The sequence below is a fragment of the Lissotriton helveticus genome, chromosome 1_1 (genome assembly GCF_964261635.1).
Source record: "Lissotriton helveticus chromosome 1_1, aLisHel1.1, whole genome shotgun sequence".
In the NCBI taxonomy this organism is placed as follows: domain Eukaryota; kingdom Metazoa; phylum Chordata; class Amphibia; order Caudata; family Salamandridae; genus Lissotriton; species Lissotriton helveticus.
In genome coordinates, this window is record NC_136057.1 from 1712153181 (window position 1) to 1712169890 (window position 16710).

The 16710-nt window shown below is 41.0% G+C and overlaps 1 protein-coding gene across 11 annotated transcripts in view; it reads left to right on the plus strand.

The window, feature by feature from the left end:
• Positions 1 to 16710, plus strand: part of BAZ2A (bromodomain adjacent to zinc finger domain 2A) — a 1342005-nt gene that overhangs the window by 725828 nt on the left and 599467 nt on the right. For all 11 annotated transcript variants that reach the window (XM_078689111.1, XM_078689116.1, XM_078689113.1 and 8 more), the window contains 3 exons: positions 6456 to 6645; positions 7440 to 7502; positions 14554 to 14698. In XM_078689111.1, coding sequence (XP_078545237.1) covers positions 6456 to 6645; positions 7440 to 7502; positions 14554 to 14698 — 398 coding nt within the window. The remainder of the gene's footprint in view (positions 1 to 6455; positions 6646 to 7439; positions 7503 to 14553; positions 14699 to 16710) is intronic.

A 16710-nucleotide genomic window follows, 5' to 3' on the forward strand; every position in this document is an offset into this window, starting at 1 on the left:
TCTGACTTTTTAAAAACATTCAATACTGTGCCACTGGACATGGCTGGAAGATTCTCTGTACTCCAGGGCGGATGAACTGAGCTGTCGATGGTTAGCGGATCACAAATGGCGTCACCAGTCGAAGGTGGTGCAAGGTCTCTTTCAACAGTGGGGAGAACTTTGGTTGGATCGGTTTGCCTCCGAAGAGAGCGCGCAGAGTCAGCATTTTTGTGCTCTGGAGTTTCCAAGGCTGCTATCGCTCCTATGATGCTTTTCGTCGCGAATGGAGCTCAGGCATGCTGTATGCCTTTCCGCTCATACCACTTCTGCCCAGTGTTCTGAATAAGATCAAGAATGACGGGGCCCAAGTCATCCTGGTGGCTCTGGACTGCGATAGGAGAGTCTGGTATCCAGAGCTTCTGAAAATGAGCATCGATCCTCCAATCAGGATGCCCCTTCGAGAGGAACTCCTGTTGCAGCAACAGGGTAGGATTCTTCACCCGAACCGGTCAACTCTACGCCTCCGTGCGTGGAGTTTGAGCAGCTGCAGGTGATGGCGTTTGACCTTTCTCCCGAGGTATGCAATTTTATTTTGGTGGCCCTCTACTAAGACGGTATACGCCTGCCGTTGGCAAATGTTTGTATCATAATGTACAGAAAGGTCTATTGACCCTCTTTCTGCTTCTCTCTCTACTTTTTTTTTTCTTCTTACCTTGCCCAGGAGGGCTCTGCTTTGGGTACTCTCAAGGGTTATCTTTCTTCTCTATCTGCTTTTTTGCGGCTGCCAGACCAACCCACTCTCTTTAAATTTCAAATTGTATATAGGTTCCTGAAGGTGCTGGGTCACTTGTTTCCACCCATGCGCTTTGTCTTGCCACAGTGGGACCTTAATTTGGTCCTCACTTTTCTTATGGCTGCTCCTTTCGAGCCTTTGCATCACTGTACCCTGCGGCTGCTAACCATCAAGACAGCCTTTCTGGTGGCGATAACATCTGCCCAGAGGGTGAGTGAGTTGCAGACGTTATCATATAAGCCCCCGACATGATGACTTTTGCGGATGAAGTGGTGCTTCACACCTGTGCTTAATTTCTTATAAAGGTGGAGACCCCATTCCATCTGGGTCAATGTATCACGTTGACCACCTCTTTTTTCTCCCCTGTATCCCTTTAAAGAAGAGGAGCTTCTCCAACGTCTGGACCCAAAAAGAGCAATTACCTTCTGCCCTAACCGCACAAAAGAGTTCCAGGTGAACTACCAACTCTTTGTGAGCTTCTTGAGAGCTAAGAAAGGTTGTGCAGTGCAAAAAAGGACACTTTCTCACTGAGCCGTTCTCTGCATGAAGATCTGTTATGCTTTGGCTAAGTGATTAAGACCCCCTCCCACCAGGGGAAAGGCTGCGACTATGGCCTAGGCGCTGGGTATCCCAGTCTTGGATATCTGCCAGGCAGCAACGTGGGTGTCTATGTACACGTTTGCCAAGCACTACTGCCTGGATAGTCGGGTCCATAGGGACGTACATTTTGCTTGTTCAGACCTACAGGACTTTTTAGTGAGAGGAATTGGTCTGCAGCGTCCCGCCAGGATGGTATGGGTATGTATTCTAAGGTAAGGAATCTGCAGCTAGAAGTCTCTCTCAGATGAATAAGTTACTTACCTTCGGTAACGCATTACCTGGTAGAGGCAATATCTAGCTGCAGATTCCTATCAGACTCAGCCATACCTTCCTGCTCTACTGACTTATTTGTTAGGGCTAGGGTTTTTCCCTTTATCAGTGCCCTAGTTTTGGCACGCACTTTCGTCAGCCACTTAATGGCTCTGCGCTTCCGGACTGTGCTCAAGGGGTATTGCTTGAGCATAAGTTTCCAGATCCAACCTGACACGTGGGAAATTCTTCGGGAAAGGATCTGCAGCTAGATATCGTCTCTACCAGATAATGCATTACCGTAGGTAAGCAACTTGTTCAATAAGTCTTTCTCTTAAAAGTAAAATTAACATCATCTTTTTGGTGTTAAGAAGTAGTTGAGACTGTTCTTCTCTGGTTTGTTTCAATTGTCTTATAAGCAAATTGATCATTTTTCCCTCTGTTAATAGTTTATCAGTTCTTAAAACTGATTTGCAACAGAGTGGCCTCAAATGGACAGATTGCTTAATATACAACTGTAGGAATCTGTGTTTGAATTCATTAAGGGACATTATTGTCTACACCTTAATCTTCTTTGCGATATTAATCTATCAACTCTGTAATGATTGAAGACCATTCTGGGTTGTGGGACTCTATTCAGGAACTGTGGTGAAAAAAAAAGAGATCTTGCATTATATTCTGCTTGCGGGTCCAACCTTTAACTGTCAGTACATTGTTATGCTGTGTGCCAGCATGTGCCTAGAATTCTGCATCTTTCCAAAAGTGTATCCCATATCCCATTCATTAAAAGGCATAGACTAGGGAGAAAGGCTGTTATGAGCTGCATAAGTGAGTCCTCTGTTATTGTTTGCTCCTGGTCTGTCTAGTTATGGTGACAATTTAATTGGTCAATTAAGAAATTGAAGCTGTTAGTGTATTACCTTGCTATGATTGTCTTGTCAGTAAGTAACAATTATATTTGTTCAGAGTGTGTCCGCAATTACTTACTTAATATATTTAATCTTTTTGCAAATAAACTAGAAGTAGGGTTTGTTGGTCAATGTTTTCTCTGCCTAGTTAACCAAATTATGCTAAGTTTTCCCAGAGTTCTCTTAGTAGTGAGTCCTATTTTTCTTTTCCCTTTTACGTTTATCTTACATCTTTGATAGAGAAGATCATGCAAGTGGATAGTCTTTCAGACAAAGATGAATAGTTGATGTTAATTTCTGAGGGCACTGCCATTTTCCTCAGTGATTCCTTAAATCGTGTTTCCCAGTTGAATGCTGCTAGCATTTGACCTGTGGCTTCCAGAGCATGCTACAAAATATTTGGTTATTTGTCGTCCTTTATTCTTTATTTTATTTAAAATAACTATGAATGCCTACATACCATTCTACATACGGGGCCATTTAAATGTGTGTATGTATATATATATATATATATATATATATATATATATATATATATATATATATATATACATATACATATACATATACATATACATATATATATGTGTGAGCAAAAATATATAGTTGAATACTACCTTTAGCCATGCTTTCCAGGTTCTGCTTGTATGGTCTGAAGAATATCTTGAAGAAACAAACAAACAAAATGGCACTATTGAGTTTAATCCCTTGTAAATAAGGGCAGCTAACACTGCACTTTCATACAGAGATCAGCCCGGACGTTACCTTTTTTAATGAGTAGTGTCGGAATTTACATAAGCCTACATTTTATCTCCATCTCTTTTAAAGCATGCGTTAATTTGGTTATAGGTTCGTTGATATCTGTTTTCCGCTGTTCACAAAATAAATCTTCTGAGGCTGGCTTCCAATTTATCTCATCCTCCAAGCCAAAGATTTTCACACTATCCCTGAACTGAGCTAAATAGTGTTATCACATCCAAAGAAGCCTTTATTCCACATGCACTTAAATGCACATTTACAAACTAGGTTAAGATTTCCCATTTGTTAGTGAATTGGATATGTGCACACCATCACATTTCGTAAAGTTTAGAAAGCAAATAATTGCTCACACACAAACTCATTCTCTCAAGAAAAGATAGAATTGTATGATGAGTTAAAGATTCAACTCATTCATGGCTACGGGATTTGGCTCAGGAGTGCTTTAACATTCTGAATGGATGTACTCCTCCGATTCTTTTTCCCTATATAGAAGTAAGGTATTTACCTTAAACACCAATTTTTGTCAAGTGTATCCCGGTCAGAGTTACAGTATGGAATCAAAGCTTTGGATATAATAACTTTCAATATGAACCGAAGGACTGTGACTTTGCTTCATGCTGGGAATGAAGCAATCCAATGGCAGGCTTTATGTCGCAGCATGTTTTTTCTATATGCTGAGCTCTATACGTTTGAGAACAATTACCTTTGATTGTTTTTCGTATTAAAAGTGATGAAGCAAGAACTGTTGCTGCGCAGTTCAGTTCAAGACAAAGTTTATTTGGACTCCACAGTCCTTTAACATATAAAATCAGCATCAATACAATTCCTACAATCATAAAAATGTTATTTAGACTCATCTTAAAATTCATGATTTATAATCCTGTACCATGTTTCAGACCTAGTAATTCACTTTACATACCATGAGTCAAGCATTTCATTCCTAACTCTGGTCGGGTTTCTTTAGATTTTATATAAACTCCCCCAGGCAATTAATACATCAGTTTACAATTATAGATTAACATCCTTAAACCTTCCTTTGAATCATATATCTAATCTCAAAATGTGCGAACAGGAGGGCATATTGATCTTAGACACATTTCAAGTTTTCTTTTGCTCTTTGGATAAACCGCCCCAGGGCACAGACTGTATTGAAATTCTTAATTTCAGTTAAAAGCTCTGCGGCCTGTGTCCTATTCGTTATACTATACTTTTTTTTAATTAGACATAAAATCTCCTTCCGTAACTCTAAAACCATATAACAATCCAATAAAATATTTAAAATATCACATGTTGTCCCCAGGATACAGTTGCACTTCCCATTGCTACCAATCATTACTCTTTTTGTCTCATTATTCTGATAGCAAGGGTTCACACCGATTCTCAGCCTTAATACTTCTCTTCTCAGGCGTCGACAGGGCAACCTATCAATGTAGGGGAAATGAGCATAATTTTGCCACGACAAGGCCATAAAGCATACCAATTTTTTCCCCATGAGGCACTCCTGGTCACAAGATAATTATTTTCACAGGCACCTAAGTTACCTCCTCTCAACTTCAAATTGTAATGTCATGGGGCTAATTTTGAGTCTCACAATCTACCTGCCTTATTAATACAGTCTCTAAACCCTTTGTCCCATGATAAATCACTCTTCAAGATCTCGTTTCTGCACCATTGGGAAACTTTATAGTCTTCTTCTGATCCCTGACCCTGCCAAAATCTTACTAGGGCCGTTCAGGCTGTTATGCTCCATGAAGTAATGCCTGTTTCAAGCCTCACTGCCTGCCCCATTGAGGTCTTAGGCAGCGAAAATAGGTTTTTCAGGGCTTTTCCTTCCTCAACATCCCAGCCACATCTACCACTCAAATATAATAGTTCAGCCCCATAAAGGAATTGGGGTGGGACCATGGCTACATAAGCTTTTAAAACTGGTCTGTCCGTCTTTTCCCAATAGACTCCATTGAATTTCTTTAGGCCACTGAACGAAGCTGATGTACGTACTTTTAATGCTTCGAAGTGGGTGGGCAAGTTCAGATTTTTATGAAACCACTTGCCCAGATACCTGTATTCGTCCAGTATTTCCAACTTTGTGGAGCCCAAAAACCAGTGAAACCTTGATTTCCTTCTTCCCATCTTTGGAATCTTTGTTTTATCCATATTAACTACTAGTTTTTTAAGTACACAGTATTCATTAAATCTATTCAACTTTCTTTGTAACCCAATCTCGGTTTGGTCTATTATAACCAAATCATCTGCATATAAAAGGCATGAAATGTGTCTCGCATCGACCTTTGGGATGATCCCCATTTCTTTAGAACATAAGGTAGGTCCGCAATAAATAATGAAAAAAGGAGATTGGCCAATACACACCCCTGATGCAATCCATTACCAATTTCGATCTTCTGAGATAGACATCCCAACGTGTCCCAGATTATCTGCGTCCAGTAACGAGTATGTAATAAACTAAGTAAATCTCTAGGGATGTCGTAGCCAATCAACGTCTCCCACAGTGTCCCACGGTCCACCAAATCAAATGCTGCGCGAAAGTCCACAAAGCAGCAAAACAAACTTCCTCTCTGCTCAATGGACTTTTGCGCGATGGACCAGAGCGCAAAACAGTGGCCGATCGCTGAGTGACCCTCCTTGAATCCTTCTTGTTCTGGAGGCACCACGTGTTTACCTTCTGTCCACTTTGAGTCTCTCCAGAATTATTTTTGCAAAACCTTTTTCTGCACAGAAAATGGGTTATTTTAAAACTGTTTTTAATTTTGCAATATAACTTTGATTCTTTTACTATTTACTTGATTTTGAAAGATCAAAAATGTCAAGCAAGTGTTATCTATTTTAGGCACTTTCATTCTCTTTCTAAAGAGCGCTTGATCCAAAGCATGTGCGAGACTATTAATTATTTATCAATTTAAAAAGAAACCCTGGATGGAGAGCTGGTGTTAGTAAGTAACCTTTTCTCATTGATCTTAATGTTTTGTGTCGCAATGTTTCTGGGCTGTCTGGGTTCCATTTACCGTAGTAACCTGGCATTTACAGTCATGCCTATGACTGCATACCATTCTCAAACAGTTATGAAGAAAGCAGAAACAGGTACCAAGAGTACCAGGACCACCATTAAGGTATTTATTTTACTTTTGCACCATTCCCTATCCCCTCTGCAGACTAAAGATTGCCCTGGCCAAGAAGATGGGTCGTCCTGAGTCTGAGATTACTTGCATGGAGGAGCAGCGGTGGAGGCGACGCTCAAGGACCGTTGCTGAAGAGGAAGAAGATGATGGCGGAAGTGGTATGGACATCTCTAAAAGCAAAGAAGAGGATTGTCGAGCAAAGAGATACATGAATGAAGATGAGGTAAGAAATCAAGAAAGTGTTTAGAAAAGCTTCTTTGGGCTTCTAGCACAACCACAAAAAGTAAAAATCCGAAGCATCAGGGAGATCTAGTAGGAAACAGCAGCTGCTGCAATGGGGTGGTTGAAGAGAAGACCAATAATTAGGAAACTGGTGCACAGTTTTCCCTTTCAAATAATGAATACTATCAGAATATATTTATATTTCAAACACATTTGAACTTTTGGGGGTTTAGCAAACTCTGAAACGCAGGAGGATTAAGTTGTCCTCCAGTATAGGTGGGCCTATTGGTTCCTGTATTCAAGGTAATTTTTGTTTGAACATAGCTGCCTCCTCTAAACAATACAGAAATGCACACCCTAACGGAGATATAAGCTATACTGCTAATGCAGAGAATAAATAGCCAATATGTGAGTGTAAATAAGAATAGAATGGTCATACCTAGTCATGCTTGCACTTTTGGGCTGTCCCTGTGACCCATAATGGGCTACTGCTTAGCTGAAGCACAGGTATCTTAAGTAAAACTTGAAGCCATTTAATTAATGTCTTAAATGCGTCAAATCCTACTATGCTTAGTGAAGTTTGCAGTACTAGCTGAACATTGAGTTTAGTGAAGAATTATTCCTGGCATTTAGGTAGTTCTCCATAGAAATCAAATATTCTAGCTCTCTATATATTCAATGCAGGACAACTTCTATGTGCAATCTGTAATGATCTAGAACAAGTCAATTGCATCTGTGGACTCCACTTACACAGCCAAATGTATCACCATCTTTTTCTTTGCTGCACTTTCTCAGGGAGCGAGCCTTTCCTCAGCCAGTGTTTTGGAACTGGAGCGACAAATAGAGAAATTAACCAAGGTAAATGTTCAGTAGAGTGCTGGTATTGGTGTCAGAAAATGGGATGTTCAGCACAGGGGCTGGAATTTGGCAAATGGTGTTCGATTGAAGAGGACATAGGTGGTGGTGGGTGGTAGCAAAAGAACATCATGAACCCTGTAATGATGGTATTTTTGGGGCCACTATGATTACTTTAGCAGATGTAAGGGTCAAATAAATGACTTTGCAAGAGGTCCTACTTAGCAAGGTCAACTTGCATGAGCATGTTAGTTCATGTAATGCAAGTACATATTAGCATGACTATTTACATATTGAGCGATAAACATGAAAAAGTGGTCCTAGATCTATACTTCTTACTTCAAATAAATTAATTCTTTGAGAAATACTGGTTCATAGGAATTAATCCTAGGCAGGAAAAGAAAAGCCCAATCTGTTCTTGTCTATATATATATATATATATATATATATATATATATATATATATATATATATATACATACAATGCACCCAATTAGATGTTCCAAAAAATGTTCATTATGAACATCATCATTTATTTAAATATTTACAATTGCATAAAAATACTTTGTACAGAAATTCAAAAGAGAAAGTACTGCCAGGCGCAGTAGTAAAGTGCAAGAAAAGTGCTTGTGTGATAGGAAAGTTAGATAAAAGAATCAGACAATTCAAAAATGAAAAATAAGATACAATTCCTTATAACAGAAACCTGACCCGTACATCTAAATCAAAACAATTTGTTATTCCAAAAACAACAACAAAGTGCAGTGGGCGGGAAGGGACGGGAAAACGGATTCAGGTTTCACACAAATAGGGGGGGGGGCAAATGTCGACGTTTCAACCCTGGCGCGTTGGTGGGTGAATTAACACCTCAGCTGTGTGTCTTTATCAGGACAGGACAGGGACAGGGACAGGCAAAGGGAACCTGGAGTAAAAACGAATAGATCATCAGATCCAAAGTTCTGTATAAATTTAAAAACTTCAAAAAAGCCCAACAAATGGGTAGGATGCATTACCTAATGCGTAAGAAGGCAGCACACCACATAGGTGAGCCACCTAAAGATAGACAAAAAACAATGGGCTGAGCGCCAACGATTGGCACTAGACGGCTGTATACAGTAGTCATTCAACTAATGAAAGAGGAAAAGATGAAGCACTCACCACTTTAATGATGTACTCCACCAGCAATTGTTATGTATACATTGTGACCTCAAGTCAATCAATGGAGAGGTGTATCCTTTATCAGGACTCAATTCCAAAAGCTATAATATAGATATGATGGGGAAGTATGAGTCTTATGCAAAAAAGAGGCAGAGGGGAATTCACAAAATGCCTCTGTCAGATGATCTAAACATAAAACTCACCGTGTGAGTGTGATATGTGAATAAACACTCAAAATCGGTTTGAACCCAGGAACAAACGGAACTCCCCGTCAGTTCTAGAAAAAAGCATAAGTGAAAAATGCCATATCAATGAAGTGAATCCTAATGGGTGCTTCAAGATTATAATAATGCCACCCTAAAAGACATGTAACTATTGCGCATACCTGTTTGCCTATATGGGCAATCCGGCACCTGAATGATGTGCGCAGCAACAAATACACGTAAGGCGCTGTATGAGTCCCTCGTTCAGTTCTAAGAATGCAAAAAACGCCCCATTAGTTCAAAACGCAGCGTGCAGAAGCAGAATCATCTTCCTACAGGATTATAAAACGAATATACATCCCCAAGGCGCCTACCTTCATATATTCACTCGGCAGGCTCTTAATGTCCCAAATCGCCGTGAAAAAAGGAACCGCATTCAATATCTGGCGTCTCAAAACAAGAGAAAACGCCGGCTTCCGTGCTACGTAAAAGGAAACCCGCGGGACGTGTGGGGCTCTCCTATACTTCAAAATAAAAGCTGCTTGGTCGTTCAAAATAAGAGTCCTCCCAGCCAGAGGCAAGGCAACCCTTCACACGACTGGCTAAATGGGTTCAATGTTACCGTGTGGTAGTGCGGGCTTGAGCACAATAAGAATACATATTTCATCGCAGCTCCGGGCGAACATTAAATAGTTACAACCGTTCATGTGCACCAAAAGGGCAAAAATTATTTTTAGAAAACGGCAACAAATATCGCGTAAATACAAATACCCTTCCAATGGAATTAAGTAATTACCATGGTTCATGTGCCAAAAGTGAGCACAATAAAATAAAAAACTTAAAGCAAACGGCAATGAAGTCTGCCACACCAGCGGTAAAAGGTCAGAATAAGCCCACTAGAAATACATGTTCTAGGGTATCAGTGAGTATTATGTCTAGTTGCCAAGGTTATTAGATACCAAATGGCACACAATGCTAAAGGGGAAGTGGGGGGTACAATACACAAGAGGAAGAATCCACTAGACTTCATATTACTAGAAGCCTTATCGATGAATGCTAAAATTATTCAATGTCATAGAGTATCCAATGCTTCCCATGCAAATCAGACACACAATGACTGATGTTTCCATACTATGTAGACAATGTGAAACACAATCACACAAACATTAAACAGCAGAAAAATAGACAAAAACATTTCCACACAATTACAATCAATATCAATATAAGCAGACCTAACCCTCAATCCCAAATATCTGTCTAGAATACACATTGATGGTTTCAAAGGGAAAATAATTCTTACCCCTTAGATGGTCATAAAACCATCCTGACACCTAAATTGTACAAACATGAAACATTAGGGAACACATTTCAGCACAATTAACATCAAACTCAATACAGAAAGAGACATATCCCTCAAAGTCTAACAGACATATCCCTCAAAATCTGATAAAGCAATAGGTCTACAATACATATTGATGGTTAACAGGGGCAGAATCCTTTATCCCATACATGGTCATAAAGACATCCTGTCACCAGTTGTCAAGCACATTCGATGATAGCAGTTGTCAAGCACATTACACGATAGCAGACAAGAGGAACCACTACCTACTCTGCAGGGCAGCCATTTGTCTATTGACCTCCTCATATTCATTTAGGCCTCTGTTAACTGTATCGAAAAAATGCATCCACTTACATTCACGTATGCTTAAGGTGTTAGCAAAATTCCCACCACGTGGGTTCCTTGTGACTTTCTCCACCACCCACCATTTCAAACTTTCCGGGGGATGGTTACATTTTACGAAATGATCCACCAAAGTAGCACCTTGTACTTTATATCGTACTCGGCTACAATGCTGCAGGATACGTGCTTTCACCCTCTGCACTGTTTGCCCGATGTACATGAACCCACAAGGGCAAAGTATCGCATAAATAACCCCCATGGAGTTACAATTACTGTGATGTTGTAGGACATGCTTATAGTCATTGTATGTAAACGTTTTCAATTCCAGAGCCATATCACAAGCCTTACATGCCCCACACTTATGATGGCCCAATACTGGGGGCATGTTCCACAATGTTGTCTGGTTGTCAATGTTTCTCTTAGGGAGTAGGGATTGTACTACAAAATCCCTAACACTTCTTCCTTTTCAAAAAGCATGCATGGGTGGGTCCACTATTCCAATTTCGTCAGCCACTAGGTGCCAATGCTGATTGATTATATTCTTAATCCCTACTCCCTAAGAGAAACATTGACAACCAGACAACATTGTGGAACATGCCCCCAGTATTGGGCCATCATAAGTGTGGGGCATGTAAGGCTTGTGATATGGCTCTGGAATTGAAAACGTTTACATACAATGACTATAAGCATGTCCGACAACATCACAGTAATTGTAACTCCATGGGGGTTATTTATGCGATACTTTGCCCTTGTGGGTTCATGTACATCGGGCAAACAGTGCAGAGGGTGAAAGTACGTATCCTGCAGCATTGTAGCCGAGTACGATGTAAAGTACAAGGTGCTCCTTTGGTGGAACATTTAGTAAAATGTAACCATCCCCCGGAAACTTTGAAATGGTGGGTGGTGGAGAAAGTCACAAGGAACCCACGTGGTGGGAATTTTGCTAACACTTTAAGCATACGTGAATGTTAAGTGGATGCATTATTTCGATACAGTTAACAGAGGCCTAAATGAATATGAGGACGTCAATAGACAAATAGCTGCCCTGCAGAGTAGGTAGTGGTTCCTCTTGTCTGGTATCGTGCAATGTGCTTGACAACTGCTATCATCGAATGTGCTTGACAACTGGTGACAGGATGTCTTTATGACCATGTATGGGATAAAGGATTCTGCCCCTGTAAACTGTCAATATGTACTGTAGATCTATTGCTTTATCAGATTTTGAGGGATATGTCTGTTAGACTTTGAGGGATATGTCTCTTTCTGTATTGAGTTTGATGTTAATTGTGCAGAAATGTGTTTCCTAATGTTTCATGTTTGTACAATTTTGGTGGCAGGATGGTTTTATGACCATCTAAGGGGTAAGGAATTATTTTCCCTTTGAAACCATCAATGTGTATTCTAGACAGATATTTGGGGTTGAAGGTTATGTCTGCTTATATTGATTGTAATTGTGTGGAAATGTTTTTGTCTATTTTTCTGCTGTTTAATGTTTGTGTGATTGTGTTTCACATTGTCTACATAGTATGGAAACATCAGTCATTATGTTTCTGATTTGCATGGGAAGCATTGGATACTCTATGACATTGAATAATTTTAGCATTCATCGATAAGACTTCTAGTAATATGAAGTCTAGTGGATTCTTCCTCTTGTGTATTGCACCCCCACTTCCCCTTTAGCATTGTGTGCCATTTGGTATCTAATAACCTTGGCAACTAGACATAATACTCACTGATAGCCCTAGAACATGTTTTTCTAGTGGGCTTATTCTGACCTTTTACCACTGGTGTGGCAGACTTCATTGCAGTTTGCTTTAAGTTTTTCATTTTATTGTGCTCACTTTTGGCACATGAACCATGGTAATTAGTCAATTCCATTGGAAGGGTATTTGTATTTACTCGATATTGGTTGCCGTTTAAAAAAAAAAATTTTTGCCCTTGTGGTGCACATGAACGGTTGTAACTATTTAATGTTCGCCCGGAGCTGCGATGAAATATGTATTCTTATTGTGCTCAACCTCGCACTACAACACGGTAACATTGAGACCATTTAGCCAGTCGTGTGAAGGGTTGCCTTGCCTCTGGCTGGGAGGACTCTTATTTTGAACGACCAAGCAGCTTTTATTTTGAAGTATAGGAGAGCCCCACACGTCCCGCGGGTTTCCTTTTACGTAGCACGGAAGCCGGCGTTTTCTCTTGTTTTGAGATGCCAGATATTGAATGCGGTTCCTTTTTTCACGGCGATTTGGGACATTAAGAGCCTGCCGAGTGAATATATGAAGGTAGGCGCCTTGGGGATGTATATTCGTTTTATAATCCTGTAGGAAAATGATTCTGCTTCTGCACGCTGCGTTTTGAACTAATGGGGCGTTTTTTGCATTCTTAGAACTGAACGAGGGACTCCTACAGCGCCTTACGTGTATTTGTTGCTGCGCACATCATTCAGGTGCCGGATTGCCCATATAGGCAAACAGGTATGCGCAATAGTTACATGTCTTTTAGGGTGGCATTATTATAATCTTGAAGCACCCATTAGGATTCACTTCATTGATATGGCATTTTTCACTTATGCTTTTTTCTAGAACTGACGGGGAGTTCCGTTTGTTCCTGGGTTCAAACCGATTTTGAGTGTTTATTCACATATCACACTCTCACGGTGAGTTTTATGTTTAGATCATCTGACAGAGGCATTTTGTGAATTCCCCTCTGCCTCTTTTTTGCATAAGACTCATATTTCCCCATCATATCTATATTATAGCTTTTGGAATTGAGTCCTGATAAAGGATACACCTCTCCATTGATTGACTTGAGGTCACAATGTATACATAACAATTGCTGGTGGAGTACATCATTAAAGTGGTGAGTGCTTCATCTTTTCCTCTTTCATTAGTTGAATGACTACTGTATACAGCCGTCTAGTGCCAATCCTTGGCGCTCAGCCCATTGTTTTTTGTCTATCTTTTGATGGCTCACCTATGTGACGTGCTGCCTTCTTACGCATTAGGTAATGTACCCTACCCATTTGTTGGGCTTGTTTGAAGTTTTTTAATTTATACAGAACTTTGGATCTGATGATCTATTTGTTTTTACTCCAGGTTCCCTTTGCCTGTCCCTGTCCTGTCCTGATGAAGACCCGCAGCTGAGGTGTTAATCCACCCACCAACGCCCCAGGGTCGAAAATTCGACATTTGCCCCCCCCCCCATGTGTGTGAAACCTGAATCCGTTTTCCCTTCCCGCCCACTGCACTTTGTTGTTGTTTTTGGAATAACAAATTGTTTTGATTTAGCTGTACGGGTCAGGTTTCTGTTATAAGGAATTGTATCTCATTTTTGAATTGTCTGATTCTTTTATCTAACTTTCCTATCACACGAGCACTTTTCTTGCACTTTACTACTGCGCCTGGCAGTACTTTCTCTTTTGAATTTCTGTACAAAGTATTTTTATGCAATTGTAAATATTTAAATAAATGATGATGTTCATAATGAACATTTTTTGGAACATCTAATTGGGTGCATTGTATGTGTATATATATATATATATATATATATATATATATATATATATATATAAACAGATTGGGCTTTTCTTTTCCTGCCTAGGATTAATTCCTATGAACCAGTATTTCTCAAAGAATTAATTTATTTGAAGTACGAAGTATAGATGTAGGACCACTTTTTCATGTTTATCGCTTGATACCCAGGTCCTATGACTATTTTGGGTGATACCCCATTTTTCTAATGGTATTTACATATTGAAGCTGGGGGTGTTCCTGTGAAAGGATTGTCTTGGCTAATAGGTATGTCAGGCCTCTTTCGTAATTTATTTTATCCTGAATGTTTTTGGTGATCAACCGAAAGTTTAGTTCTTTTCTGTCCTCTTCATGACCATTTCCTAGCATCATGAGCTGTGTGGTATTCACAAAGGGAAATAAATAATTAGCACTTATTTGCGGGCTGTTGAGGTGGTGTGTTTGACTTCCTATCCATTTACCACAAGTTTCTCCTTTTTTAGAAGCAGACCATTTTTCGCAAGAAGCTGTTCCACGCTTCACAAGCGCTTCGTACCGTGTCTCTGGGTCAGGATCGATACCGGCGTCGGTACTGGGTCTTGCCTTACCTCGGTGGGATTTTCATTGAGGGGATGGATGGAACGGCAGGTACCTAAAACTAAATCTTTCTCTTTCCATTGCTGCACTTCCTTGTGTACATTGTCTTCTATCTATCAATGTGTCAGCTGAGGTTATACTTTGGAGTTGCCTATTCAGGAGCTCAAGGACACATTTTTATTCTGATATATTTAATATCTTGCTCTGTTATTCAATTACTTCTCCAACATTGGGTGTTTTATATATTTACATGTTTGTATCATTCCCTGTGGTCAGACTGGAAATCCTCGGTACATTAAGATAGCAGTATACAGTATAAAATATATAACAAACAGTATATAAAATAAAATGGCCATAGGCCTAAAACAACATGGGGCCGATTATGAGGTCGGTCGGATAGCCTCCGACCACTAGTCGGAAGGTTTCTGACGGCAGTCAGAGGCTTTCTGACTGACATGGTCAGTTTGCGGTCTGACCGCCCGATTGATGTCGGAGGTCAAAACATAAACTGGCTGGTCATTTCGACTCGGTTCTGACCGGCTCTTGGAATCTTCCAGCCGGTCGGAACTGCACCACAATCCCCTATGGACGGCGTTTTCTCCGTCGGGATTGCAATGTCGGTTTCTCACAGTCTTTCCGTGCCGGCCTTTCCGACACTTAAAGGTTGTTGAAAAGCGACTTTGAGGGCCCCCAGCAGCGCACCCTGCGGCCAACGGTTGATCGAGGGTGTACCTAGGGTATCCCGCTCTAAAATCCTGCACTGTGCGGCAAGCACCCCATGGTGTCTGCCACAGGGTGTAGGGTTTTACACCCCCTCCCCTCCATTTCTCGATAGCATCCTGTATTACTGCTAGTTTACCACTGTGACTCAAGCTCCCATAGAGAAAAGTGAGTATGCGACCGAACACTTAGGTTGCATCCTAATCAGCCGGTGGAACCGCCGACCTGAGGTCAGTCGGTCCCAAGTCCGAGGCGGTATTGGTCAGAGGCAACTCCGACCTACGGTGTATTAAGCCCCTGTAGGAAAGTAGGATCTGCTTTTATGGTTACCCCCACTTTTTTGCTTGATGTAATGCTGTTTGTCTAACTAGTCTGACTGGGATCCTGCTAATCGGGACCCCAGTCTCAGTGATTTCTTCCCTATATTGGTATTGAAAGTACTAAGGTACAATCAGTCGCTGCAGGCATGACTCGCGGGGAGATGTGTGAGGAGGGGGGGATTAATTACAATTTTTATTTTATTTAAACTTACCTTCTCTCAGGTCCTGCGTTTTCGCGTCTCCTCTCTGCGCCTAACGCCTTACAGGAAGCAGGCAGCCTCCCTCAAGTCAATCACAACACTGCAATGGCAGCATTGTGATTGGCTAGGACGTCAACCCCACAGGCATCTATGGGGAGGCCCTTTTCTCTATGTAGGCGCATGCAGCCTACATAGAGAGAATGTAGCGTGTGCATGACTGGTTTGGTCGCCCCTGGGGCCGAATAAACAGTCAGCGCCCACAACAGTGGGCAAGCCACTCCTCCCCTGCCTGGAGCAGGAACAAGCCAAACCAGGCTTATCCTACTGCTTTCTCGCAGTGCGAGAAGCAGAAACATAAAATGGTATTTATTTATTTTTTATTTTTTTTGGGGTTCAAACACAGCTTTATTGTATAATAAGAATCACAAGACACAGCTTTTCACGCCTACAACCCGGAGGCCGGCAGCATAGGAAGGTAATCATAACACAGCCTCGTAGCCGGCATCCCGGAGGCCCGGCGGCATAGCGTATCCAAGCTTGAGGATGAAGGACACTGCCGGTGTAGTAGGGCAATGAAGGATAGACAGCAGCAGAACAGGTTTTTTTGTTGCTTTTGTTCCTTTGATAAAGTTGGTCAGACCTGTAACAGTAAACAGAAACCCCCAACTGTAAAGAAACTAAGAGGCAATTCACTTCAGGTCAGAGAGAAAATAGTAATGTGTTGGTGTGGCAACCCAGTCAGGCACAGGTGGGAACGGTACCACAGTCACGTCACATCTAGCCTAACGACTAGCCATCAGTTCTAAAAGGAGCAATGTATGTG